Source organism: Rhinopithecus roxellana, chromosome 15, assembly GCF_007565055.1.
Source record: "Rhinopithecus roxellana isolate Shanxi Qingling chromosome 15, ASM756505v1, whole genome shotgun sequence".
Lineage (NCBI taxonomy): Eukaryota > Metazoa > Chordata > Mammalia > Primates > Cercopithecidae > Rhinopithecus > Rhinopithecus roxellana.
This window is the reverse complement of record NC_044563.1, coordinates 824,847-845,377: the sequence shown is the minus strand read 5'-3', so window position 1 is coordinate 845,377 and position 20,531 is coordinate 824,847. Positions and strand designations below refer to the sequence as shown.

The following is a 20,531-nucleotide window of genomic DNA, read 5'->3' as shown; positions in this document are numbered from 1 at the left end:
AATAGGAGCTGCCCCAGCACCACTTCTCCAGCCCACCTGTGTCCTTTTCCAGCTATATCCCTGCCCACCTGCCCACCTGTACACCTGCCCACCTATGCACCTGCCCATCTGCCCACCTGTCCACCTGCCCACCTGTGCACCTGCCTACCTGTGCACCTCTCCATCTGCCCACCTATGCACCTGCCCACCTATGCACCTGCCCACCTGTGCACCTGTCCATCTGCCCACCTGTGCACCTGTCCGTCTGCCTGCCTTCACATGTGCTCTTTGGATCTTTCTATCACGTGGATCTGGTCATGTGGCCCACAGGTTTCAAATCCACGTGGAGCATAGCACCCCTGCTCACCCTCTGCCCTCACCCCCACCTCCCTCCACTGCAGTTGTACTGGCCTCCTTTCCACCTGGGGGCCTTCCCTCCAGCCGACCCAACCCCATGGTGACCCCCGCCCAGGGCCCTCCAAGTCTGAGCATCCAACCACCCAGCACCCACTACGCTGCTGTCTCCTCTGGAAGCTTTGTGAGGGTCGGCCTTGTCCCCTGGGGTGACAAGGGGTCACTGGGGTGAGCCCAGAACATGCCAGGCTCTTCCAGGCACGCAGTGAACTGCGCACTAAGGAAGGAGTGGTCACTTCCTTTCCAGACCAGCCACGTAGGGAGCTGAGCTGTGAACCTGTCCTGACCATGGGGAGCTGCCTGCTTCCTCAAGGCAGCCCACACCCCTTTCAGGGCCCATCTGAACCTGGGCTCAGCTTTGTCAGGCCACAGGACCTTCCAAGGGGACACCAGCTGCCTTCTGAAGAGAGCAAGCGGCGGCCAACGTGAGAATGCTTCAGGGCCTCCCACAAGCGAGTGTGCCCACTGCTGTCCCTATGCCAGCCCCACATCTCAGCCTCTGACCGCCATGCTGTGTGCCTAAGTGGGCACTCAAGTCTTCCTTAAGATGACAGGAAACTGCTTTTTGGTTTTTTGGTTTTTTGTTTTGAAACAGAGTCTCACTCTTTTTGCTCAGGCTGGAGTGCAGTGGCGCAATATCGGCTCACTGCAACCTCCTCCTCCAGGGTTCAAGGGATTCTCCTGCCTCAGCCTCCCGAGTAGCTGGGATTATAGGCACACACCACCACACCCGGCTAATTTTTGTATTTTTAGTAGAGACAGAATTTCACCATGTTGGCCAGGCTGGTCTCGAACCCCTGATCTCAGGTGATCCACCTGCCTCAGCCTCTCAAAGTGCTGGGATTCCAGGCGTGAGCCACTGCGCCTGGTCAGGAAACTGCTTTTTGGAAGTCTGCTTAAGGCTGATCTCTGATTCCTCCCTGGCTGGGCGGGGAGCCAGGCTGGCGTTCCAGTTTGCGCTGAGGATTGGGCAGGTCTAGGGATCATAGAGGAGGGTGGCTGGGGCCACATCGAGGGCTACCCCTCCCTGTGAGCCTCTGGGTGTGGCTGAGGCTGTGGTCAAGGGAGTGGCTGGGAAACAGCCGAGATGGCTTCGTGCCAGGGGCAGGAGGCACAGGTGCGGGGCTGATGGGAGATCCAGACTTGGGACCTGACATCCAGGACCGTGTGCCGTGGAACATGGTCAGACCCTCCTTGGAGCCCTGCCGTGTGCCCAGAAGACCCAGTTCTCAGCGGGAATGAAGCAGCCGCTGTCCCCACCAGACCCTGCCTGCCAAGATCAAAGCCCCACCTGGGAGCGGCAGGCGGCAAAGGTAGGGCCATGGAGGATGCTGCACTGCTTCTGGGCCCAGGACTTGCGGAAGGGGTTGGCCGTGCAGGGGTCCTTGGGCGCCAGGGCATCCGGGCAGGACGGGGAGAGCTTCCAACTGTTCCCAAATTCCAGCGTGTCCCCCACCACGGACCGGCTACGCGTGGCAAAGTCATTGATGGCATGGTCGTCGAAGTTCCCGCACAGGCCGCAGACCCTGCCCTGCAGAGGCAGCCAGAAAGTGGGGCCCTGGAGCTGGGGCCACAGGCACCCATGGGAGGCAGCACAGAGCCTGCCCTGGAGTCCAGAGCCCTCGGGGGAGGGAGGGAGGGCAGCCGGTTCCCCAGGCAGTGCCCGGTGAACTTGCAGGGGACAGGTGTGCAGTGGGTCCATGGGTGGGCTGCTGGGTGGCACCTGCTCCCCTGTAAAACCCTCTGCCCACTGTGGAGGCCACAGGCAGGGCCCTTACCAGCCAGGCTCACATACCCACAGGTCAGTGAGTCCCACAGGCCCCACCGGGCACTGGGGTTTCTGTTGTTGTGAGAGGGTCCTGCAGGGCTGAGGAGTGCACGGCCCGAGCTCACCTTGTAGTCCTGGTGCAGTCGGATGAACACGCTGGTCTTCCGGTCCCAGGACACGGCCATCCAGCGGGTCTCGATGACCAGGAAGATCCCCATGTAGCGGATCTTGTAGGGCGGGTCCCCGCCCGGCCCCCTCGCCACTGCCTTAAAGGCGCCCTCCTGGAGGATCAACTCGTAGCTCTGCAGGGGAGGCAGACGCGGCCGGAACTGACCTTGTGGCCCCCGGGGAGGGGCCTGAGACCCGGGGATGCCCCACCTAGTGCAGGGCCCTGCAGGTGCACAGGGGCTCTTGGCACAAGGGGCTGGCATTGGGAACGAGCTGGGTCCGTGAGACCCTCAGCGAAGGTTTGGCAAGAGGCTGGCCAGGAAGTGCTGGGAACAGGGGCTGCCTGGGAATGCTGGGCCGCATGGGGGTAGCAGAGGCCACAGTGGGCCGGCTCCACCCCACCCTGCTCCCTATCCAGCCCTGCATGCAGCCCCCACGCCCCCACACCAGCCTCCCCTGATCTGCTGTGGTCCTCAGCCCCTCTTGCCATCTGCAGGGAGTGTCCCGGCCAGTGGCTCTTTCTCCCCGGGAGCTCTGGCCCCCCTTTGCTGGAGTGGGTGTCTCTGGGTGTGGCAGGGTGAATGGTGGCTCCTGGAAATGTCTGTCCACATGCGAACTCCCAGAACCTCGGCCTGGGGCCTCATTGGGAGAAAGCGTCTCTGCAGGTGGGATGGAGTGAAGCATCTTGAAATGAGGTCGTCCTGGACTACCTGGGGGGCCCTAAATCCAATGACCAGTGTCCTTACAAGAGACAGAAGAGAAAAACAAAAACGAAAAGAGAAGACAGACGCAGACACAGCGGGAGGCCACAGGCAACCGCCGCCCAGGGACGCCTGCGGCCCGTGAAGCTGGGAGAGGCAGGAAGGACCTCCCCAGGCCCTCAACAGGGAATGTGGTCCTACCCGCCTGGATCTCTGACTTCCGGCTCCAGGACTGAGAATGCATTTCTGTTGTCTAAGCCCCCTGGTTTGTGGCTGTTTGGAACAGCATCCCGGGGCCAGGACACTGCTGAAAACCTGTGGGTGCAGCTGAAACCTCACGAAGCTTCCCTGGGGCCGGCTCGCTGGCTGCAGGGTCGGGGGCTCACAGCGGGGCCGCTCTCACCTCCACAAAGAGCTTGATGGCCTTGGAGCAGGTGGTGCCGGTGGTCCCACAGGGGATGTTCTCGGTGACGATGCGGAAGGTCCCGTGAGTGGCGTTGTCCCCACAGTAGTCCTGGGCCAGGAAGAGACAAGCTGCTGGCCGCGGGCCGGGGCGTGCCTGGCCTGCAGGAGCGGGCAAGGGGGCGGCGTACCTGAGCCAGGATGTACTCGCAACTGCCTTCAAAGGTGTAACGCTCGCCATCAAAGGTGATGAAGTGGCCGTCCCCGTAGGCCACGCAGGTGCCCAGGCAGAGCCGGTGGCTGCACTCCCACCTCCGGTTCCTGCAGGTGCTGCGAGGGGCCAGGGACGGTGCCTGCTCACAGGGGCCTGCCCTCCCGGCCTTCCTGAGACCCAGCACCCAGGCCTGTGCAGGTCACCACAGGGCCTCAGCCTCCCCAGGCCTAGCCTGACCCATCCTCGGTGGAAGGGGTGACACTCCCCACCGTGAATGCAGGGCACGCAGCCCCACCAGGCTCCTGGTAGCACCACTGGCCCTGGGCCACCTTCCAGAGGACGCACAGGATGGCCCATGGCTTTCCCAGCCACTCTGTCTCCTGTCACGACCTCATCTCGCCCTGGCCAGCTGGCCCCCTGCCCTCCCCGCCCGCTGCCCTCCCCGCCCCCTTCCCTCCCCACCCGCTGCCCTCCCCGCCCGCTGCCCTCCCTGCCCGCTGCCTCTGAGGGACCCACGACCCACCAGGTGTTGCAGTCGACCCTGATGGTCTCTCCAGGCTTGTAGGTGGCCTCGTTGTGCACACAGGGGCAGTCCTCCTCGGCGATGCAGCCCCCACTCCCATCTGACACCAGCCCAGGGGGACAGACACAGCCAGACACGCAGTGTGTGCTGAACTGTGGGGCCCAGGCAGGTACCAGTCAGGGCTGGACACCAGGGTAGGCAGATGCCACTCACCCTCTGGGACAGGCACACCCAGTGGGCCCCAGGGCAATTCATGGGCTGGGGTGGAGCTTCCGGGTGGGTAAGTGTCTCCAGGACCACCAGATCCCTGGGCTCAGGAGCTGGGAAAGCTGAGACCCCTTCCCTGCCCACCCCTCCCTGAAGCACGAGACAGCCGGGGCCAGGAACTCACACAGCCCACGTCCAGCGTGTGGCAGCTCCGGAGGCACTCGGCCCCAGGGCCCACCGAGCTGTTGCTGCAGTCCAGGTACACCATGGGGGCCACACACCCTGGGGGAAGAGCTTGGTGGGAGGGGTTCTGGGGAAGGGCGGCCCTCGACTGACCCTGGGCAGCCCTGAGCCTGTCCTGCTGGCCAAGCTAGCAGCCCCCGAGCCAAAGCTTCCATGACACCTGCAGCCCCCAACCCCAGGACACCAGGGCCACACTGCGGGGCAGAGACCCATTGGCTCCTCTGTCCCTGGCATGTCGGGGCATGAGTGCCTGTGGCAGAGCCCAGGTGAGGACTGACCTGGCCCGGCAGGGCTCAGGTGGGGTGGGACGAGTCGGGGCCAGTCGGGGCGGGGCTGTGCGGGGCTGCGTGGTGCAGGGTTGGGCAGGGTGGGGCGGGGCGGGGTGGGGCAGGGCCGGGCGGGGAGGGGCGGCGCGGGGCGGGGCAGGGCCGGGAAGGGCGGGGCGGGGGTGGCACTTACCTGTGCTTTTCTGCAGAGAGGCTCCCAGGCAGCTCAGCTTCCCACCCTCACACGAACTACAAGAGATGGACGGCATGGCCTGGACCTGCGGCCCTCACCCCACAGACCCCACCCCCAGGCTCCCGAGCCCCCACGGAGCGCTGGGCCTCCCCAGCCTGGCCTCCTCCTCGTAAGACCGGACGGTGCCTGCCACTGTTCGCTGGGAGCCCCCAGATCCCCTGGAGGCGCGTGGGTAAATACACACAGGTGGGCGACAAAGCAGCCAGGACCCTGCAGTTAGGAGCAGCCTTTGAACCCAGGGTGGGAGTGGGGACCACCCACCTTTCCTGGCAGGGGCTGCTGTTTGGACCCAGCTGAGAACAGCCAGCAGGCATCCTCCCAGGGCCACCTCCACTCCTGGCCTCTTTCCCAGCCGGGAATTTTCTTTAGAATGTGCTGGGTCCACCCTGTGCCGCCCTCCCCAGCCTGGCCCCTCGTGTCTCAGAACCCTCGGGGGGAGGCACAGAAGCCTTCAGGGAGGGCGGGAGGTGGCTTTGAGGAGCACTCGGGGACCTGCTTTCCCCCGTGCCCAGCCCCTTACCACACAGCGCCTTCGTCGTGCACCACCTCTCCAGGAGCCAGCACGGTGCCGTGAACATAGCAGGGGCACTCCCGGGCGGGCACACAGGCCCCCACGTCATTGAGGAAGGTGCCCATGGGGCAGGTGCAGCCATCCACAGGCACAAAGGAAACGCTGCAGGTGACGTCGGCCTCACTCAGGCCGCGGCAAGTCGGCTGGCAGGCGTCCACCACGTAGGCGTAGCGCTGGGACTTGGGGCAGTTCTGCATGTACTTGGCTATGGTCGGTGGGACCAGGGAGGACAGGTCAGCAGCCGAGCAGCCTGGCCAGCCCCAGCCCACCCCATCTTCAACTCAGCATCCCTGTCTGTGACGTGGCGATCGCAAGGATACGAGGTTCTTGCGAGGCTGGGATGAGGAGGCACAAAGCTCTGGGCTGAGAACCGTGTGAGTGACGGCTGCTGCTGGCCAGGGTCCCCCGACCCCACGCAGCGTGGACACATCCCCCCTCCAGTGCAGGCACTCACTGCAGATGCCGTCCCTCCAGCCGCTGAGCTGCACGCCCTTGGCGGCGCAGGCGTGCACATAGGAGGACAGTGCGGCACACAGGCAGTCCTCGCTCCTCTCACAGTTGCAGGTGTCAAACAGGCAGTTCTGCGGAGGTGGGCGGGCATCGGGGCGTCAGGGACCCCAGCCCACCAGGGCTCCCCCACCCATCCTGCTCAGGCGTAGGGATCTGGCCTCACGGCCTCTTACCGAGTGGAAAGGCTTGGGGTTGATGACGGAGTGGCAGCGCGAGAAGGAGCCGGTGGGGTCAGTCAGGCGTGAGCACCAGTGCCGGGCGTAGTTCTCTGTGGGGAAGACCCGGCCCCATCTCCATGCCCTGCCACGAAGCCCACACCCCCAACATGCAGGCCTGCACCCCCTCAGCCTGGGGAACAGTGAGTTGGAATTTGGGGCTTACCTGCTGCGCCTTGGGGGATTCTGGCCGCCTGATCCCAAGCACCTCCTCCCAATGCCTTCCACCCGCCTCCATGGGGTCCCCAATCCCACCCGGGGTCCCCGTGGCCCAAGGGACAGGAAGGTGCTAGGTGGCACTTGAGCCTGGGGTGACTGTGGGGGTGGGGGCGAGGAGTACCATTCTCTACACTGAGGGAGCAGGGGTCCTCAAAGCTGTTCCTGGCATTGGCACAGGCGGCCTGGGCCTTCCAGGTGTTGGCGAAGGCTGCGCCTGTGGCCTCCACCACCCCGCTGAGGGCTGTGAAGTCGTCAGCCTGGTTCTGGTTGAAGTTCCCACACAGGCCTGCGAGCCAGGGTTGGGGGATGTCAGCAGCCGCTGTTGGGCCCATCCGGCTCCTGGCCCCTGCCATCCCTCTAGGCACCACACAGGGTGGAACGGCTGGGAGCCCTGTCCCAGGATTCTACTTCCAGAACCCTCTGCAGATAAGCCCCAGTGGGGGGCAGCCCCTGTGCAAAGCTGGCCTGAGCCAGGGCAGGGCTGCCTGCTCCAACCTCCCGGCTGGTTGCTTCCGGGGCCACCAGTCAGATGTTGGCGTCCTGTGCTGGCACCAGGGTCTCAGCCTTGCCCTGGGAGCAGCCCTCTCCCTTGTCCCCTGCCCGCCTCTGCCTGCCCCTCCCTGCAGCCTGGCGCTAGTCCAGGCCCCTGTCCCCACTGGCCCTGTCCCTGAAGGCTCCTGCCCAGCCTCACCGCACATCTGGCCCTGGTGGGCGGGGTCCAGCCTGACAAACACCTGCATGAGCGGCACCAGCTGCACCAGCAGCTGCAGCCCGAGGCCTGTGTGCACCACGATGAAGAAGCTCGAGGGTGTGAACAGGGTGATGTTGGCTGCCGGGAGTGTGGGAGAGAGGCCGGTCAGGGGTGCAGGGCCAGATCTGGTCAGATGGGAGGGGCAGGGCATCCCCACTGAGGCCCGGGAATGAGACCCAGGAGTGGCCAGGAGCCCTCATGCTCCCTGTCCCAGGCCTGTGGCCGCCAAGCGGGCTCAGGTGGAGACTCTGGGCTCCCCGACAGAGCGGGGCTGAGCGAGTTGGATGTGGGTTCCCCACAGCTGCCTGGATGGGAGCCTGGCATTCCCACTCTGCAGATGAGAAACCGAGCACAGGAAGCTCTTGGAGCTGCCCAAGGCCACGGAGAACTAGCAGGGGATGGAGCGGACGCTGCCCAGATTGTGGGAGCCGCCCCTGCTAGGAGGCGCCACCCGGCCCAGCCGTCCTGGGAGAGCCACGTACCTGCCGACAGGGGCAGCTGCGTGTAGATGGAGTTGAGGAACACGCTGCCGTCTGCCTGGACCCGGATGGCCTGCGGGAGGAGGTGGGCAGGAGGTCAGCTCTGGAGAGGAACCTGTTCCGACTCTCAAATGAGGGGGTGGCCTGCCCAGGGGCCCCCATTGCGGACAGCCCACAAGAAGCTCAGGCCTGGACCTGCGGTGGGCTCTGCATTTTCCCCCCGGGAGGGTCTGACCTTGGAGCTGGAGGGGGAACCTGACTTTGGGGCTGGAGGGGGACCTGACCTCAGGGCAGGAGGGGGGACCTGACCATGCTCGCTCCCTGCACACCTTCGTACGCCCCTTCCTGTCCCAGCCCAGGGCCCCAGCCAGGCCCTTACCGTGTCCCCGCCATCCAGGCTAAGAGTAACTCACCGTGTCCCCGCTGTCTAGGCTGAGCGTCACGGCCTTCAGGCAGTTCTCGTTGTCCGTCAGTCCGCACTTCCGCAGCTCGGCCAGCACGGTGAAGCTGCTATCAGCACATTTCTGGGGGAAGGACCCACGCATGCATTGGGCCTGGCTCGATGATGTGGGGGCCCCCCAAAAGCGTGCTGGGGACGCCCATGTGGGGGATGTGTCTCCGTGGGGAGGTGGCCCTTGGCACCTCCGGTCACCTCCCAGTGGCTTGTCTCAGGGCCTGGGGGCTTCTTGGCCCCGTGATGCTCAGCAGGGAGAACCACCCCTCTATGACCATCATGGGGGCCCAGGGCTCCCCCCCAGCAGGGACATCCGGCCCTCTGTGACCATCGTGGGGGCCTCCCCTGGGCAGAAGAGGCGTGCGGATCCCGGGAGGGCCTGGGTGTCCGGAGACACAGCCCTGTGCCCAGACCTTGGACAGAACGTAGCTGCAGTCGCCATGCAGGTCGTAAAGTTTCTCGTCGTAGGTGGAGATGTGGGCCCCACCCTGCACGGAGCAGGTGCCAGGGCACGGCAGGTCCTGGCACTGCCACAGCCCCCCAGAGCAGGTGCTGGGGAGGGAGGCCATGAGCAGAACAGACATGTCAGGAGGAGGTGGGCCCCACCCTCCACACCCCCACCCCAGGTGGAGGCTGGCGGGTTCATAGGTACCAGGAGCTGCAGGTGGTGTTGACGGAGGCGCCCGGGCTGTAGGTGTGGCCGCCGTGGGTGCAGGGGCACTGCTCGAGGGGCAGGCAGCCAGAGTGTGTGACATCATCCAGCACCGTGCCTGTGGGGCGGGGCGTGAGGCAGGACCGGCCCATGCACGGGGGACACCAAGGTCAGAAGACCCCCAGCCTTGGGGACAAGCTGCCTCCCTCGGGGAGGAACTCCTGCTCCAGGACACTACCCCTGCCCTGAGCCCCACCCGCTTGGATGAACACCAAGCACCTCTGGGCCTCAGTTTCCCTACCAGACCCAGCTGGCTCATGGCACTGCTCTGCCTCCCTCCACGCACCGTCGGGTCTTCTGGCACCCTCCCAGCCAGTGCCCTTCCCACCCTGGGCCCTCTGGTGGGACCCTCTGACATGAGGGACTCTGCTTCCAGGACTGATGAGGCTGGCAGCGGGGCTGGGAACAGGGACATGAAAGCCCCCTGAGGGGGCCCAGGGCACGCGAGACCTGCCTGGGGGGCAGAAGCAGCCATCCACGCAGTGGTCCTCGCAGAGCTGCGCACGCTGGGGGTTGGAGCAGGTGTCCACGCAGGGTGAGCCACACTCCTGGTGCTGCATGTTGACAGGGCAGGTCCGGGCTGCACAAAAGGAGGCGGGACTGGGCCAGGGGAAGGGCCCTGTACTGCCCGCGTGGTCAGCCCCAGCCGCCTTCCACTGCCTTCCACATGCCGTCAAGTCCGCAGAAGCCAGAGCTGGGCCTGGGGGTGGCCCTGATGCCCCTCATCATGGCAGCTCCACCCTCCAGTCCCAGCCCCCACCACCTGCACAGCCTCTTCTTCTCCTGTAGCCCCCGGAGGCACCATCCCCTCCTGGGGTCCTGGGGTGGCCTCTGCCCACTGTGCCTGGGGTGTGTCCTTTGCCCTCCACCCCTGTCCCCCAGGCCTCCCCACCCCCCCCATGGCCCCCAAAGTGCTCCCAATGCCCCTTCTCTCCAGCGCAATCCTTGTCAAAGGCCCTGGGAGCACTCACGGCAGAGCTCAGGGCGCCTCCAGTTCTGCGGCTGGCCCCCTGCGTGGGCGCACTGGCGTGAGTATTCCACAAAGGTGGCGCATGGGCAGGTGGGGCAGCGGCACAGGTCCTGGGCGCAGGCAGCCAGGTACGGGGCGCTGTCCACCAGTGCGTGGCACTCCGCAAAGGCTGGCCCCAGCAGGGTGTGATGGCAAATGCCTTCCTGGGGAGCACAGTGGGCCAGGCTGGGCACCCCTGCTCTCCATGGGGGCTGCCACAGTGCTGGAACAGGACCCATGGCAGGCCAGGCTGGGAAGCCCTCTCCCCATCCGGGTTTCTTGTACCCAGCCCCATCCCTTCCACCCACTGTGGCCGTGTAGCTGCCGGTGCAGAGCTCTGCTTGGCCCTTGGGGAGTGACCCATGACTCTGAATCCCCCACCTGGGATGTGCCTGCCCACGGAGTGAGCGCCCAAGAAAGGTGCAGACCCTGCCCCAGGAGGCGGAGCCAAGCAGGGGAGGTGGAGGCCCCGCCTCTCTGAAGAAAGGTGCAGACCCCACCCCAGGAGGTGGAGCCAAGGAGGGCAAGTGCAGACCCCGCCCCAGGAGGCAGAGCCAAGGAGGGGAGGTGCAGACCCCGCCCCAGGAGGCGGGGCCAAGGAGGGGAGGTGCGGGGCCAAGGAGGGGAGGTGCGGGGCCAAGGAGGGGAGGTGCGGGGCCAAGAAGGGGAGGTGTGGGGCCAAGGAGGGGAGGTGCAGACCCTGCCCCAGGAGGCGGAGCCAAGGAGGGCAGGTGCAGGCCCCGCCCCAGGAGGCGGAGCCAAGGAGGGGAGGTGGCAGCCCTCCCTCTCCGGGTAGCCTGGCAAGTTCAGGGTAGTCCAGTGCTGAGTGTCCTCCCTTCCCAGGCCCCGGGCTGCCGGCTGTGGGGCCCGGCTCCCAGGGGGGCTGCTGCTGTCATTCAATGCACAATTTAAGGCTCAGAGATTCTGCTGATTTAGGGATCCTGGAGCCTCCAGGCCCCTTCTGAGTCCCCCTGCTGGTGGGAAGAGCTGGCTCCAGGCTCCCAGAGTACCCACCCTCAGCCCAGCCCGTGCAGCATGGGCCTATATTTGCTCGCACAGCTGGGAACACGCATGGCCTGAGGAACATGCACATCACCACACTCGGACAGTGTGTACCATGGAACTGAGCACACAGAGGGTGGCTGCCAGGCCTCCCTCCAACGCCACCATCTCTCCTCCAGCTGGGAACGTTCCTCAGACCTCGGCCTGGCTCCCCCCGACCTGGAGGTCATCCCTGCCCAGGAGCAAGGGGCTCACCTCTGGAGGCCGTCCCTGCCCAGGAGCTGGGGGCTGGGGGGAAATTCACCTCGTCTGTGCAATTGCTGGCCGGCAAGGGCAGCGGGTCCGGGCACTGCTCCGTGGGCCCATCCAACTTCTGCAGGTTCCCAAACTGGAGCGGGGTCAGTCTGGCGTCTGCCGGGAAGAAAGCAGGAGTGTGGTGGCTCTGAGGGGATCCTGGGGACAGGGTATGGGCTCCCACTTCCTGTGCCCAGGCCAGAGGACTCCCACTCCTGCCTAGGGCCCGATGTCCCCGACGGGCGCTCCTCCCACCATGTAGGGCACAGCCCTTGCGGCCCCTCCCTGCCCGGTGCCCGGTCCCCACTCTACCCCCTCCCAGCCTCCATGGGACTGTGACCCTTGGCTGGTTGACATAATCAGTCACCGCCCCCTCACCCAGGTGGCACTCACTGTGGGCGTAGAACTCGTTGAAGGCTGGGAGGCCGTTGAAGTCCCCGCACAGGCCACAGGTCTGGTTGGCGTATTTGGGGTCCAGCTCCAGCTGAGAGTGGGGGAGGAGCAGCTCCAGGCTCAGGACTTCTGATCCCCCCACTGGCAGCATGCCCCAAGCCCTGTGACCCCAAGCCCAGGGAGGCATCCCTCAACCCCTGGTGGGGCTTTTGTGGCCAGGCCTGGAGGGGCAAGGGATGAGAGGGCTTCCTCACCAGGGCACTGTCCTCTCCATTCCACAGGAAGGTCAGGACCAGCCGGATGCTGACCTTGACATAGTCCCCGCTCTGCTCCACCAGGAGCCCAGTGCGGCTGTAAGGCAGCTCCTCCCTGCACAGACAGCTGGGTCTCTCCCTGGGCCCAGCCATCCCAGCTGCCCGCCCGCCCAACCCCACCCCAGCCCTGGCCCAGGTCAGACACGGCTGTGTGGGGAGGTCATACCACGTGGCCCAGCCCTCGCCTCTCCCCAGGGTGGCCGGCTCACCGCTGCCCGTTGACGAGGACAGAGCCATTGGACGCCTCTAGCACCAGCCCCTGGGCCTTGATGACAACACGGGTGACCACAGGCCTGGAGCCCACCAGGCCTCGGCGCAGCTGGACGTTGAAGTCCTCGTAGGCAGCGCCGCAGTGCTCGGAGAACACGTAGTTGCAGAGGCCGGGAAAGCGGAAGACGTCGCCGTCGAAGGTCTTGTAGTGGAAGTCGCCCCAGGTGCTGCACACCCGCCCGTTGTGCGCCGGGTTCAGGGCTGCGGGGAACGTGGGATGAAGCCCACCCCCATGCCAGCCCCCCACGGGGTAGCCTCCCCTGGGCTGAGGCGCCCTGGTTTTTGGAGCAGAAAAGCCCATGGTCGGCTGCTGGCTGTGCCCTGCCTGGTTCACCCTGGGCTGCCTCTATTTCGCTCCAAGACCCTGACCCGCCCCCATCCCCCAAGGCGGCCAGTGATCAGGAGACTGCCCAGAGGGAGGACTCTGGGTCTGGCCCAATGGCCCCACCTGGTGGCAGCTGCACCCCTAGATCTGGGCCCCCACCTTTGGGGCTGGCAAACACCCCCTTCCCAGCCAGCAGGGGCGGCGTCTGCTTACGGCTCAGGCTGGGGAAGACAGTGACGGGTGGAACAAAGCTCACACGCCGGGTGGGCGAGGACGTCGGGGCACCTGTGGGCGAAGGCCGGTCACCCCAGGAACGTGGCCGGGAAGGGGCAGCAGAGACGCCCTCCCCGGGTCCCACCCTCCTCGCCAGCCACCAGAGTTGAAGGGGAGCCCGAAACTGATGGGCTGGGGACAAGGCAGCCCCTCTACCCTTGGCCCTGTCTGCTCACAAACACTGCTGCCTTGTGTTTTGGCCTGTGTGCACACGTGTGTGTGCTGGTGCAAGTGTGGACGCACGTGTGCCTGCACGTGTGTGCGTGTGTGTGTGCGTGTGTGTGTGCATGTGTGTGCGCACGTCTCTCTGCTTTGCACTTTCCTCTTCTTTGGAGCATTCAGCTCCGCCTCAGGTGCCGGACATTGTCCTGGGCAGGGGACCCAGGGAGGGTCTCTGTCGGATGCATGGCTGCTCGGAGAGGCCTCTGCCTGTCCCAGCCCAAATCCCAGCACCTCCAGCCTGGTCAGGAACCCCCCACCCGAGCCTGGCCACGTACCGCCATCTGTGGTGGGCCCTGCGCTCCCCCAGCTCGGCTCCGCAGGGCCCCGGTTCTCTGTGGGAAGAGGGGATGGGAGTCAATGAGGAACCAGATGTGGCTGCTGGCCACGAACCCGACCGTGGACCCGGCTACATCCCTGGTGCGGCAGCCTCATGTGGGGTCCACGGTGACTGTCTCCACGCTCTGCAGGGTCACCCGCACAGCACACTCTGGCCAAGGCCGGGACTCCTCCCCAGCCGCTCAGGCCACCCCAACCGTCAACCACAGATCCCTCCCCCGCCACTCAATGCTGTGGAAAGCCTGTGGGATGGAAGCCTCCAGCTGGGAGCCCTGAGCTGCCCCCGGCACGACCTGCACCTGTCCAGGGACCCCAGCCCTCCCCGACTGACATGCAGGGATGGTGCCTCCTTCTGAAGTGATGGGGGAGAAAACGGAATCAGGAAAAGGCGTTGGCCGCCCCAAGGGGGGATTCCGCCTCATCCCACACGTCCCCTGGAGAAGGACAAAGCCCAGCTTTGTTGGGAGGACACACTTGGAACCTTCCAGGCGTGACTTAGCAGAAACCTAAGCCCAGAGCCAGTTTCGAACTAGATCCCTAAGTCCGGGCGAGTGGGGCGGGGTGGGGGCAGGCCTCGGGGCTGTAGAATACTGGGATGGCGCCAAGGTCCCCCAGGCTGACCACCACCTCTGGGCAAGGCCTCACCCACCAGTCCCATGGAGGCTGGACTCTGGGCTAAGAGCCTGGGAAGAGGCAGCGCCAACCCCAGGACTCTGAGGCCCCCTGGCCCCCCGGCCCCCAGGCCATTGTCTGCTCGGTTTGGGTTGGGGTGCCCCCTTCACCGGGCCCCAGAGCTCCTCCCTGGAGCCTGATCTGAGATGGCCCAGCCCAAACCTGTGCTTCCTGGGGAGGCGGGAGGTGAGGCCCCAGCCCCCACAGCACGGTCAGGGCTCAGCAAGGGGCTGGCCCCTGTGGTTTGCACTCTGGCCTGGCCCTGCCTGGCTTTTCCAGTCAGGTCCTGCTGACATCTGGGAACCACCGCAGGGGCCGCCTCCAGAGGTCCAGGTTGACTGCCTTTCCCAGAAGGCCAGCTGCTCCCTGTGTCCTCCACCCCAACCCCCAGCCCACAGCCCTGCCCACGGGTGCCGGCCCACTCAGCCACTCCCACGCACTGGCGCCCGCCCCAGGCAGCACCTCCCTACCCCAGGGAGCCCCTCCCCACCCCAGCAGCCCCTGCCCAGCCCCAGGCAGCCCTTCCCCACCCAGGCAGCCCCTCGCCACCCAAGCTGACCGCCCTTGGTCATCTGCTCCATGCCGTGCCCTTGTTGGACTGGGCCACCTGGGCCTCCATCTTGAGGCCAGAGAAGTGCCCGCCACCAGCCATCCCATCACCCTGGGGTGTGCCCCCTAACGTGAAGCCGCTCTGTGCAGGGCCCGCCTTGCCCCGGCCATAGGATGTGCGTCTTGTGACTAAAGCACAGTCCTTGCCGAGGGCTTGATCTCACCAACTTGGATGTGCATGGAGAACTGGAAGACGTGGGGGCTGACAGTCCCTGGGCCCTGCCTGCTCGGGTGAGGGGAGCCCAGGCTGCATGGCCTGGAAGAACTAGATGCAAGGATGTGGCTATTCTGGTCAAACCAGCACCCAAACCTTGCAGCCAGAGGCAGCTCCCCCCAGGCCCAAGTTGGGAGCCACTGGGGGAAGCCCCCTGCCTCCAGCCCTGCTGACCACCCAGCCTCCCTTCCACGGACAGAGAGCCCCCGGGGAGCCTCGCCTGCCTAGCCCAGATCCCAAGCTTGGGAGGGGGTGGATGGCAGGGCAGGGAGGGGCTGCGGCTGCCTCCTGGCCAGCCCGGCTGGGTGTCTCCAGGTGGCCCCTGGGGCCGCATCTTTCTCTGTTGACAGTAAGTATTAAAGCTGCGGCTCTGGCCAAGAGACAGCAGACGAAGGAAAAAGCTTGGCTGAGAGCCAGGCAGCCCGTGCGGCCTGAGATACCCGCAGATGACCTGTGGGAGTCACGCGTGGGTTGAGGCCGGGGCTCTCGTGGCTGGCTGTGCAACCCTTGAGGGTGGTACCCTCACCTGCCCTGCCAGCTGTGATCCCCAGGCGGGTCGTGAAGGGCAAAGCCGGTCCTGGGCAGGGGCCCACACTAAGCCCACCCCTGTTCACTCTGATGTCTGGGCCTCACAGGGCTCCAGAGAGACCCGCAGCCGTGGCCCCTCCCCCATTGCCCACTCCTGTCTCACCCCCAAGACCAAGACCCTTTCGGTGGTCTCCCAGGGTCCTTGTCCTGAGGTCAGGGGCCCAACTTCCCCTGGACATCCCATCCAAGCCAGTCCCTGAGTTCCCTGACACTGTGGGCCCATGGGGCCAGGGAGCTCTGTGTTGGGGACACGTAGGGTCCCATCCAGGACACTCGGGATCCTAGGGGGATCTACCTGTCCACTCTGCAGGAGAAGGTCCCAGGCAAGCGGCCTGCAGAGATCCCCACCGTGAAGACAGCATCCGAGAGGGGGCTGAGTGGGGAGCTCTTACCTGCCTGCTGCACCAGGAGCACGGCCGCCAGAGCCAACACCAGCGTCCGGCACGTGCTCAGGGCACCCATCCTGGGGACTGGCACAGGTGGGGGGTGCGGACGGGCAGGGAGGGAGCCGGGCCGGGTGCTTGCTCCCCTGGGGGCCCCAGCTTATGTAGCAGGGAGTCTTGGCCTTAAGCCAGGCCAGGCCACGCAGGGCACCCTGCTCTTTCCCGCGCCAGCCACGTGTGTTTGCTCTCGGGGAGGGGCTGTGGCAGGGGAGAGGCCTGGATCAGGAAGGATTTGCAGCTCTGTGCCCTGAGGCCCAGGACGCCCCCACCCCCAGCAGCTTCTGAGAATTGGAAGGGAGAGGAGAAGGGCCCATCCCGCCTGGCACCTTCCTAGATGGCAAAGCTGCTGGAGGGCAGGGCTGGCCTTGGACACAGGGTCCCCGGAAACGGTGGTCAGCCAGCCTGTCTCACACTCAGCCCCACTCTGGCTCCTGCTGAGAGGGAACCCCAGCCTCTGGGCAGCTCCCCCAGCCAGTGGGTGCCCCCCCACTGGGGCATGGTGGAGCTCCCCCAGCTCCACCATGGGTGCCCAAGGCCTGGGGAGGGCCCACGAGGCTGGAGCTCCTCTCCGGCCACTGCTCAGCCAGCGGGAAGGCCGGGAGGCTCCTGCTCAGCTCAGGCGTGCACGTGGCCAGGATGCTCAGTCTGGGTGGCTTGTGGGAGTCCCTGGAGGAGGCCCCATTTCTAGAGATCCCAGCCCAGCTGACCAGAACCCCTTGAAGACCATGGGAGGTCTCTGGGCTCATCTGTTTCAAAGTTCATGTTCAAGGGAAACTGAGGCCCAGAGTGTCCCCTGGCCATGCACATCGGGAGTCAGCTGTGCTTGTCCAATGCCAGCCCTGATCCAGCCAGGCCAGAGTCTCCAGCCCTGAGTCCCCTTTGGCCTCCACCTCACTCTGGGCCCCTCATTAACCTTGGCAGGGTTGAGGAAGCAGCGACTCCTGGAGGTCCTGGACCTGCCCGGGGTCCTCAGCCTGCCCCAGGTGGGAGCCGCAGAAGCCTAGCACCTTCCACTGGGGCCAGGTGGGCTTCCCCGGGGGCCACGTGGTAAACCTCCCTGACCAACGTCATCTACAGGGCAGACAGTGTCATCTACAGGACACTCCGTCCGCGCTGCAAACACCTCCTGCAAACGCCTCCTGCCCGTGTGACCTGCACTTGAGATGCTCCCACCCTCTGGCTCCCTGGCCACCAGCGTCCTGAACGCTCCGTGGCACAGACCCTAGGCTTCCGGGAAGCACCAGGTCGGGTGGTGTGACCTCGTCCGACCCCACGGGGACCCTAGGTTGGCTTCCAGGTCTGTTGTTTTGTTTGTGTAACAGTCCCCGCCACGGGGGCCCTGCGCCAGCTCCCCTGCGTTTGGCTTTCTGAAGTTAAATTCTTAGAAGTGGAATTTCTGGGGCAAGAGGAAAGCCCGTCTTCAAAGCTTCTGACCTCACGCTCAATAGGATGGCGGGGATCAAGAAACACAAGAAGTAAGAAGTGTTGGCAGAGACGTGGCGACCCGGAGCCCTGTGCCCTGCCGGTGGGGGTGACCAGCAACTCCACTCTGGGTCTGTCCCCGGAAGAACTGAAGGCGGGTCATGAGGGACATTTGCACCCCCATGTTCACAGCAGCATCACTGACAAAGGGCAGAAGCTGCCCACGTGTCCTGGATGGAGGACTGGGCCAGCATTGTGAGGCCGATCCGTGTGGTGGAATAGAGTTCAGCCGTGAAAAAGAGAGGCTGGCCCAGGCTGCTCCAGGGGGGAAGCTGGGGACACTGTGCAGAGTGAGGTAGGTGGACACAGAGGACAAAGGCAGAAGGGGCCGCTCGTGTGCTGCCCCTGGAGTCATGAGACCCGCAGAAACAGAGCATGGACCGTGGGCGCCAGGGGCTGGGAGAGGGGATGGGGAGCTGGTGTTTCATGGGGACAGGGTTTCAGCTTGGGAAGATGGGAACGTTCTAGAAATGGAGGGCAGAGACACCTGCACAGCAATGTGAATGGACCTGGCCCATTTTGCCACCTGTCACCCCCTCATGGCTGAGGCCCCCAGGCGACTGCTCAGAGCGCAAGGCCTGTGGCGGAAGCTGGGACCTGCCTTCTCCCTTTGTGGCGGTTTCTTTAACTCAGGGCACACCTTGGGCTTCTGCCTGGCCCTGTGCCTGGGCTGGAGGAGGGGTCTCCCAGATCTCAGCACAGTGCAGACGCCTGCTCCCCGCTCACTTCTGGGACTCCAGAGCCTGTGCTCCCCCCACACCACTGACATCATTTCCAAAGCTGAAGTTTCCGAGGTCTCTGGCTGGAGTCTCCAAGCTCTCTTTCATATCCGGGATGGTAGTCCCCGCTGCAGCACGGCACTGCGGGAGGGGTGGGAGGGAATGCCTGGGCCAGTGGGCCTTGAGGATGGTCTGGAGGGTGGGCCAGAGCCCCCACCCCTGGCTCATGGCTGTGACTGCTCCCAGGCCCCAGCCAGACCCCTGTCCCTGGCCTACCTGCCTGCTCCAGGCCAGGCTGGGCAAATGGGGGGCTCCCTGACACTGTGGCGCCTTGTCCCTCGCACCCGGGGGGAGGGGTGTGCCTGCTGCCCGGGCCTCTGCTGCAGATGTCCCCACAACACACCCACCCAGGTCTCCCACCTCGGCCACTAGCCCTCGTGGTCTCCCCACTCCGTGCCCGCGGCTCCAGCTCACAAGCTGATGCCCACCTGGGTGCTGGGGCCAAGCCTGGGGTCTCCCCTGCTGGCCCCTACTCCTGTCCCCTGCCCTCCCTGACCACGGCCAGTGTCTGCGGCCTTCATGGGGGCTGGTGGCCCACTGGGGAGCAGTCCCCTCACCCCCAGCTCAAGCGGGCCGGGCACCTCTGCATCAGCGAGATAGCATTTTCTCCCGGCAGAGCTGGGACCCTCAGCAGCTCCCCTGTCCCAGCTCAGTGCCTGTGGTCCAACCCTCCCCGCCTCCACCCTGGAAGAGCCTCGCCCGCCTGTGGCCACTGGCACGTAGTGACACCAAACAAGTGGGGGCCCTGACTTTGCCCTCGTCCCTCCCACTAGGCACCTCCCCGGGCAGAGGGCCCCTTGGGGACTGGGCTGGGTCCGGGGCAGGGGTCCGAGGTGGACGTCAAGGCCACAGCTATTGAGACATCCCGGATGCGGCCCCGGGAGTCTGGCCTGTTTGCTCAGTGTGTTTGAAGAGTTTGCGTCTTCACAGTTGAAGGCGCTGAAAACAGGAGATAAAGGAAGGAAAGGGACGCAGCCGGTTCCTGCCGGGAAGGGGGGCCGGGCATAGCCTCCTGCAGCGCAGAGGAGCCTCCCGCCTCAGACGTGCCAAGAACTTGCCCTGCGGCTCTGACGGGGTCTGAGCCAGTTCCAGCCCTGGGCGGGTTACTGTCTATCATCTGGCCAGGGAGTAGTGGGGACAAAGGGGCAGCCTGGGTGACACGGAACCCAAGGGGGATTAATCCCACCATGAATGAGGACCTGCCTGGGACCCCACAGACCCCTCCAGAGGCCCTCCAGGCACCAGTGGTCAGAGCCACCATCTGCTCTCACCAGCTGCCCCAAGCCCAGCCCCTCAGCCCTGGGGAGCCACCTGGAGGGCTTGGCCGCCGCAAAGAGTCGTCCCTGGGGCTGGGGTCCCCATGTGGCTCAACCTTCCCCTCCCCCAACCACAGCGATGCAGGTTTGAGCTGGGCCCCAGCATCCATCAGGCCCCGGGCACTGAGCCAGACCCTAGGGTCCATCAGCTCCCAGGCACTGAGCCAGGCCCCAGCATCCATCAGCCCCTGGGCACTGAGCTGGACCCCAGCATCCATCAGGCCCCGGGCACTGAGTCAGACCCTAGGGTCCATCAGCTCCCAGGCACTGAGCCGGGCCCCTGTGTCCATCAGCCCCTGGGCAGTGAGCCGGGCCCCAGCATCCATCAGCCCCTGGGCACTGAGCTGGGCCCCAGCATCCATCAGCCCCTGGGCACTGAGCTGGGCCCCAGCTCCACACTGGACACCTGGGGTATCAGGCACAGCCCAGGGGGTCACAAAGCAGGGATGGACTCTTGGTCTGCTCGGAGCCAGGCCCCAGGCTGTGCTGGGGACAGGGGGTGGTGACTGTGTGGGACTCTTCACCTCGGCAGCCTCCTGCTCCCTGGCACGGGGCTCCCCCCGGCTCCTGGCCACACCCACGCTCCTGGGGGCGCACCTGCTCCTGGGCCGAGGGTCCCAGTGTGTGACCGAGCGGGACAGGTCCAGCGCTGAGTGGGCCCAGTAGGAAGGTGTTCCAGGCCTCGGGGCCCCTGGCAGGTGACGGGCTGCTTGCTCCTGGGTGTTGGGATGGCCAGGCCCCTGTCCCCTGGCCCAGTATACCTGAGGAGGTGTCCAGCAAAGCCCAGGGGTCTCAGAGCCAGTGCCTGGTGTCCAGAAGCAGCAGGTGGGGGCACATTGGGTCTTCATGGCCCTTAGACCCCGGGCCACTGAGCGACAGGCATGAATGGGGGCGTGGAATCACCTGGCAGGAAGTGAAGCTGTGGGATGGCAGGACCTGGA

The 20,531-nt window shown here is 65.4% G+C and overlaps 1 protein-coding gene across 1 annotated transcript in view; it reads right to left on the bottom strand.

The window, feature by feature from the left end:
• Positions 1-16,032, bottom strand: part of MUC5B (mucin 5B, oligomeric mucus/gel-forming) — a 38,973-nt gene extending 22,941 nt beyond the window's left edge. The window contains exons 1-25 of the mRNA XM_030917735.1: positions 15,963-16,032; positions 13,427-13,483; positions 12,870-12,941; positions 12,271-12,532; positions 12,002-12,116; positions 11,748-11,838; positions 11,365-11,471; positions 10,021-10,222; positions 9,504-9,629; positions 8,990-9,107; positions 8,751-8,889; positions 8,297-8,407; positions 7,887-7,956; positions 7,345-7,482; positions 6,775-6,939; positions 6,393-6,487; positions 6,164-6,290; positions 5,659-5,914; positions 5,079-5,134; positions 4,561-4,658; positions 4,170-4,321; positions 3,624-3,762; positions 3,434-3,544; positions 2,287-2,463; positions 1,685-1,924 (exon numbers count right to left, since the gene is read on the bottom strand). Of these exons, the coding sequence (XP_030773595.1) occupies positions 1,685-1,924; positions 2,287-2,463; positions 3,434-3,544; positions 3,624-3,762; positions 4,170-4,321; positions 4,561-4,658; positions 5,079-5,134; positions 5,659-5,914; positions 6,164-6,290; positions 6,393-6,487; positions 6,775-6,939; positions 7,345-7,482; positions 7,887-7,956; positions 8,297-8,407; positions 8,751-8,889; positions 8,990-9,107; positions 9,504-9,629; positions 10,021-10,222; positions 11,365-11,471; positions 11,748-11,838; positions 12,002-12,116; positions 12,271-12,532; positions 12,870-12,941; positions 13,427-13,483; positions 15,963-16,032 (3,294 nt within the window). The remainder of the gene's footprint in view (positions 1-1,684; positions 1,925-2,286; positions 2,464-3,433; positions 3,545-3,623; positions 3,763-4,169; positions 4,322-4,560; positions 4,659-5,078; positions 5,135-5,658; positions 5,915-6,163; positions 6,291-6,392; positions 6,488-6,774; positions 6,940-7,344; positions 7,483-7,886; positions 7,957-8,296; positions 8,408-8,750; positions 8,890-8,989; positions 9,108-9,503; positions 9,630-10,020; positions 10,223-11,364; positions 11,472-11,747; positions 11,839-12,001; positions 12,117-12,270; positions 12,533-12,869; positions 12,942-13,426; positions 13,484-15,962) is intronic.
• Between the last annotated feature and the right edge of the window lie 4,499 nt (positions 16,033-20,531).